Below are 6,363 nucleotides of genomic sequence, written 5' to 3' on the forward strand. Positions count from 1 at the left end.
AAGTGGTGTGATGAGGTTCTGGCAAGCCTGTGAAACAAAAGCCTCCTTAAAATCACTTGGTGATAAAAGGAAGACAATTTTCTGACAAAGAAGGGGACAAAATTTCTGCAAAGAGCATTTTGCAAATGCAGAAAGATACCAAGGCTGCTGTAAGCCAAACTACTGTCCCTCTGTGTAGCGCTGAGTCATGTAACTGGAATGTATTATTATTTTACTTTCCTGTGCATCAGCTGACTTGAATTAGCTTTTGGAGCCAATATGCCAAAGCACTTTCTCTTGCCAAAAAGTTCTGAAGTATTTGGTTGGAAGTTCTGTGTCATGCTTTGGAGTCTGACTCTCTTCCTCACCTTCCAGTGCATCCACTTTGGCAGAGTCCGCTCACAATTCCTGGGGGCACCCGACAGTCTCCTATCAACATCCAGTGGAGAGACAGCGTTTATGACCCCGTTCTGAAGCCTCTGAAAATCAGCTACGACCCAACAACCTGTCTTCACATCTGGAACAATGGATACTCGTTCCTGGTTGAGTTTGATGATTCTACTGATAGATCAAGTAAGCGAAACTCAGAAATATCTATTCAATGTCTTAGTAATGCTTAGGGAGGAGAAATATTTGCAGGATGTAAAACCTTGGGGCAAGTGTTGAAAATGAACATACGGTAGAATAATGCTTCAGCTAAACACAGATTTTCAGGGATGGGAATTGTACTGCAGAAGTTCTACACTGGCCTCGCTGTTTCCTATGTTTATTACCACAGACACTGTAAAAATCTTTTATTGTAGGTTGAAATTGATTCTTACTGCACAGACCTTAATGCCCTACCTTTTAGGTCTCGTAATATCACAGCTTTGTCTACATGAGTCAATCTTCAGTCGTATGTATCTACTCAATTTTAAATGAGATTCCATCATTATCCTTTATTAATCCGCTACTTATCTCGTGTGTGGTGTTAACATGTATTTAACCCATTTGAAATAATCAGCAGCGAAATGACTTGGAGTGGGAAAGCATACACGCTTATCTCAGCTTCTGGAGAATTAAATAACGCTGAGCTGCTACCAGAGGTGGCCCGTGCCTGTGTTCCTGTTTCTTTAGTACAGGCAGGAGTCCGTGAGGGCAAAATCCAGATACGCCTTCCAGCCATGTGGTGTGAATAAGCGCCCTGACCTGAGGAGCCAGATTGTTTTTTAAATGCTCAGTAGGGTCAAGTGACTTAAAATCAAGATATCACTACCAAATTGCAGGTTTCCTGTCTGTTGTGTCCTTAAGAAGCTGTGTTTGCTGAAGGGTGTTGCTGTGTGTATAAAGAAGGGCTTTCGTAAAGGTGGGTGACCTAGTAGCAGTTGGTCAGGAGTGTTGTGAAGCACGTGACTCCTGTCATTACTCGATTTCTCCTGGAGGGAAAAATTGAGGGACCCTAGGCAATCTTGAACGTGTTTGACTGTGGTAATATACGGTTAATGCGAGCGCTTACCATGAGAGGAGCCAGAACTCAGTGAGAGATCCGGTGATGCTCTTGGAAGGAAGCTCTCTGTGTGCTCGTAAATAAATGATTTGTCTCTGCAATACCCGTGTTTTCTGGTTCGTGTTTGGAAAGAGGCTGATAAGACAGTGCAGCAAAAATGGAGGTGGTGGATTGCATGGAGCTTTCAGGGCCTTGTGTGGCCGTTTTTTGTAGCTGTTCACCCAGAATATTAGTTTTCGAGCAGGGAGTATTCTTGCCTTTGCTCACTTGAGTGCTGTGATATGTAGTGAAGAAACCAAGTAGTGCCCTTCTGTTTTACAGCCAAACGGCTATTGTGTTAGTGAGGCGAGATTAGAGGAGAGACTGGGATGGAGACATCGCTTGTTGGCTCCTCAGCGATTCTAACTCACTAACTTTAGATTGGTTTTGCTTTTAACCTAACAGTCTTTTGCCTCATACAGCCATACCCAGCTATCTGTTGAGGTTGTGTTCCTGATAAATGTAATCGTTCGCAGTACGATGGATAACAAATTGCACTTTTTTTTCTCAAGAATTGATGTAGTGGAGGGAATTGTCTGCAGAAGGTTAAGAAATACCACCATTTAAATACCCGGGGACAGTTTTTGCAGCACAGAGGCCAGCAGGGAATCATCAGGGCTGGCAGCTGGAGGGGCGCTGGCCTTTCAGAGGCTGGTTGTTCAGCTCCGAAAGGTCTTACCTGCTTAAGCTGTAAGACTGGACACTTGAGGTCAACCTTTATGTGTGAGCATTCTTGCTGCCTCTTTCTGCTTGCCTGCCTTTTCACCATCATCATCTTCCTCAGATGAGTTAAAGTCAGTGAAGGGTGATGATGGCCGGTGGAGGATGGCATTAAACAATCCAAGGGACCTCTGACAATTACTAAAAAACAAAAAAGGACACACATATTAGTAAACCAGACTCCAGAGTGACAGACCAACCAACAACAGATGACGGGATGTTGCTGTATGAATGACTAGGTTTTCAAGTGCCTGCCTCTCTCCTCTACCTTTCTCTCTTTACTGTTGCTATTTCTGATTTTTCTTTCTGCCAGCCTCTGTCTAACAATAATAGAAATCCAGAGAAGGAAGCTCATGATCAAACAAAAAAAAAGCAACAAAATCGAAACAGAAGATGAAAAAGACAAAGCAAAATGTGCATCCAGGATAGACAATAATGCCCAGCTCCTGAAATGAAGCAAGACAAGACTTGGGCAAAAGATGAAGGTAGAGCTGCCCTGGGGTGTTTGCTTATGAGCAGAGCAGGAGGATGAAGAAGAAAGAGGGTGTGGGGAAGGTAGGTGCAGATCGTGGTCCTGTCTGTGTGCATGAGTGCCATCGGCTGCAAGGAAATTAGATCTGGACACAGCTAGGGCTGCCGTCAAAAGTTGATGGGCTTCTTTCCCCTGGTTGTTGTGTTCCTTTGAACTGCTGCTTTGTTTTGAAGTTACCACATAAATTGAGAGGCAGTGGCAATGGCAAAAATGCCCATAAAGGGACTGTAAGTTCCTGTTGTTTCCTGTCATTTCCCAGTGTCCATTACAGGGAACTGTTTTCCGTACATGCGTGTCTGTGCCTAGCTTTACTCGTGAGGCCAGCGTTCAAGAGGACATAATCACTGGTGGGTTTGCATCATCACATCAGCAGGAGCGGATCATTTTAGAGCACAGAAACTTTAATTCTGAAGTACCTTGATGGTGTGAGCCACATCTTCACCCCATCCCTGGAAGTGATCTTTCTCCATGACATTTTTAGTGGTGGTCAGTATTGCGTTTGTGCTGAGAGCTCGGCAGCAGCGGGTGAAATGAATTAAATGTCAGTTTGCATGGCTTGGTTTAGCTTACTCTTGCCACAAGCAGGCCTGTCTAGTTAGCATTTCAAAACTGCTGGCTGGCTTTCAGGAGAAAAAGAAAATAAGAAAAGCTCTTAATGCTTCTCATTGTTTTCTCATTAGCATTAGAGTGATTAACTTCTTCTCAAGAGCAGCGTTGGGTTTATGTACTTTATACCGTATTATAAAATTTAACCAGGACATACAGCTAAACAAAAATCAGCAATGTGCCTCTGCAGCTGTATACCTGCTGTCAGCCCTTTGGAAGTGATTACAGTCTCTCTCGTATTCCAGACACTGTGAATCAGGAGAGCAGACTCGCTGCTCACCTTTACTCCTGGCTCAAAAGTGCATCAAAGCTTCCAGAAACTGAGAATCTTGCCCACAGGCAGACTGTATGTTTAGATACTTTGTGGAGAGTAGCTTGAACAGTTTACAGTAGGCACAATATTAGCGTATTTCTGGCAGCGCAGAGAATCTTTTAACGTGGGTTATGCAGGCTGGAAGTTGTGTGGAAGCAGAATAGTATGGTTTGATATTTGTTACTTGGAAAAAAGAATTGAACATCTGACACTGTGTATTGATTTTTTTTTTCTGGCAAAATCGGATTTTTGAAGTCTTGTCATGGGAAGTTTCAATATTTTTCATAGATATTGATGTAGCGGATTCAGACTGCAGGAACAGGGAAGTATTTGCTTGAACAATTTTGTCACAGCAAAGGGGTGTGTGGAAGTAGCCAAGCAATGGGGGCCTTCAGTTAAGGTAGCTGCTCCACCTGATTTTTTTTTTTTTTCCTGGGCAAATTTATTTCAAGGAGGATCTTGCTGTGTTGCTCATCTGGACAATTCTAAATCATGTTTATTAATATGAGTGTCCTTTTTTGTTTTTTAGTAATTGTCGGAGGTCCCTTGGAAAACCAGTACAGGCTAAAGCAGTTCCACTTCCACTGGGGAGCTATAAACGAGTGGGGTTCGGAGCACACAGTTGACAGTAAATTTTACCCGGCAGAGGTATGAGATAAAATGCTGAGCAACGCAAATACTGGTGGGGACTGGAGTCTTGGGCTGGCTGTGACTGTGCTGCATGCAGGAAACTCTCCGTTTGAAGAACTGCAGCTTTCTGTTTAGGTTCAGACCTGGTAGGTGCCACAGCTCATATTTGCTGTGTTTTCTGGAGAAAAACAGTCTTAAAATTGGCTGTTGGCCCCATTCCTGAACGTCTCAGCAATGCTATCTCCTCCCCGAGTGTCCCCAGGGGCAGCTGCCCGACAAGCCAGTAGCAGGCAGCAGAGTGTCATTGTTACTTCAGCTCTGTCTGGATGGAGTCACACAGCTCTGCTTGTCCTTCCTCCTTTTAAAGGAGAAAAGGATGCGACTGAGGGCACAGTCAGGTCTCAATGAGCTCTCGGGTCCTGGTTAACGTGGTGTCCATCAGGCAGACAGCAAATACTGAGGTAAATGTGCAAGCTCGGATCTCCGTTAAAAAAAATGTAAGTGCTTTGCCTCTGAGCCACGGTAAATTTAGAGTTCACCTGAGGAGCAGGATGTGTGTTCATGGGAGTGCAGTGTGTGTGTTGCATCTCAGCTGCTGTCTGTAGCAGACCTCCAAATCTCCCGATCCTTACTGCTTTCAGTTTATCGTTAGTAGAGAAACCAAGCACATGCTAAATACTATGTAAAAAAAAAAAAAAAAAAAAAAAAAAAAAAAAAAAATTAAAATACTTAATTCTCACACCAGTATCTGTGACTCAAGAATCCTGGTCCCACTTACCTTGTATACAAAAACTGACTACCCAAGTGACCCCAGAGCCTGGGCTAATGTTAGAAAGATTATTCCACTTGTCTACAACTTTGTGTGTGTTTCTAAGTTGTTAGAGTAATGGACAGCAGAGTTCTGTGCTAACAGAATGGTTATCACGATCACTTTATTTTCTGTTTTCAATTCTTAAGCAATTATTAAAGTAGCAAAACTTTTGTGATTAAGTAATGACTAAGTCAGAAAGTGAGTCAGTGGGGAAAAGCAGAGGTTAAGCTGCTCAGAGAGGAATGTGTGACAGGTATGAACACAGTTATATGCCAAAGATGGAGAATTTGAAAAACTATTCTTGTTTGTTTTTGGAAGATGTTTATCTCCTGTGAATGAGTTCATCGTGACACCTGTCAGCTTGGCAAGGTGCTTAGTTACCGCAAGGCTGGGTGACTAAGTTGTGGGGCTGGTGCTGGCTGTTTTAATACACAAAGCCCCTCAGCAGAGTGGTTGTGTTGGAGTAAGCACTGCAGGGGAAGCTCATGTACAGGAGGATGTTCCTTAGCAGAATAGCATGCTCTGTTCTTCCTGTTCAGAGGTGGAAGAGCAGTCAGGTGTGTCGGTGCCATTGCTGTGCTCTGTGCATGCCTCGATTTCTCACTCATTTCTGTCTCAGTTGCATTTGGTGCACTGGAACGCTGTTGTGTACCCGACCTTTGAAGAAGCTGTCATGGAAGGGAACGGCTTGGCTGTTATTGGCGTGTTTTTAAAGGTAATTACAGCTTATCACACAAAGCGAAATGATGCCTTTTTATTTTCATGTTATCCAATTTGGGACAAAATACCTCTAGATCATTGTTGTCAAAAAATACTGATTAAGGTAGATATATAGAGCATCAGCTTAATGGTTCTCTAACTCCTGGTTCTCTTCCGCAGCTGGGAGCGCATCACCAAGGGCTGCAGACACTGGTCGATGTCTTGCCGGCAGTTAAACATAAGGTGAGTATTTTTAGGTGTCTCACCCGTTATCAGGTAGTTTATTTCTTGTGGAATTAAGGCTTTCTTATTTTTGTCTGATCTTTGAGGAGGAGATTATTGTTTGTTTTTTAAACACTGAATTTTCTGCTAGAGGAATCAAACTCTTTCTTCATCCTGATTTCTGACTGCTGCCAGGAGAGGGAGCGCTATCTCGGAGAGCGCTCAGAAGCAGCTCGGGCTCCTCCTGGTGCTGGTTCCTTTTTGGAAATACACACAAAAAAGACACATCAAGAATTTTGCTGGCTTGTAAGCACAGCCAGTGGAAG

At 43.4% G+C, this 6,363-nt stretch overlaps 1 protein-coding gene across 1 annotated transcript in view; it reads left to right on the forward strand.

Annotated features, from left to right (window-relative positions):
- Positions 1 to 6,363, forward strand: part of LOC104493805 (carbonic anhydrase 5B, mitochondrial-like) — a gene marked incomplete at its 5' end in the record, with an annotated part of 10,100 nt that overhangs the window by 549 nt on the left and 3,188 nt on the right. The window contains 4 exons of the mRNA XM_010136542.1: positions 330 to 552; positions 4,205 to 4,323; positions 5,736 to 5,831; positions 5,996 to 6,058. Of these exons, the coding sequence (XP_010134844.1) occupies positions 330 to 552; positions 4,205 to 4,323; positions 5,736 to 5,831; positions 5,996 to 6,058 (501 nt within the window). The remainder of the gene's footprint in view (positions 1 to 329; positions 553 to 4,204; positions 4,324 to 5,735; positions 5,832 to 5,995; positions 6,059 to 6,363) is intronic.

Source organism: Buceros rhinoceros, unplaced genomic scaffold (assembly GCF_000710305.1).
Source record: "Buceros rhinoceros silvestris isolate BGI_N320 unplaced genomic scaffold, ASM71030v1 scaffold32055, whole genome shotgun sequence".
In the NCBI taxonomy this organism is placed as follows: domain Eukaryota; kingdom Metazoa; phylum Chordata; class Aves; order Bucerotiformes; family Bucerotidae; genus Buceros; species Buceros rhinoceros.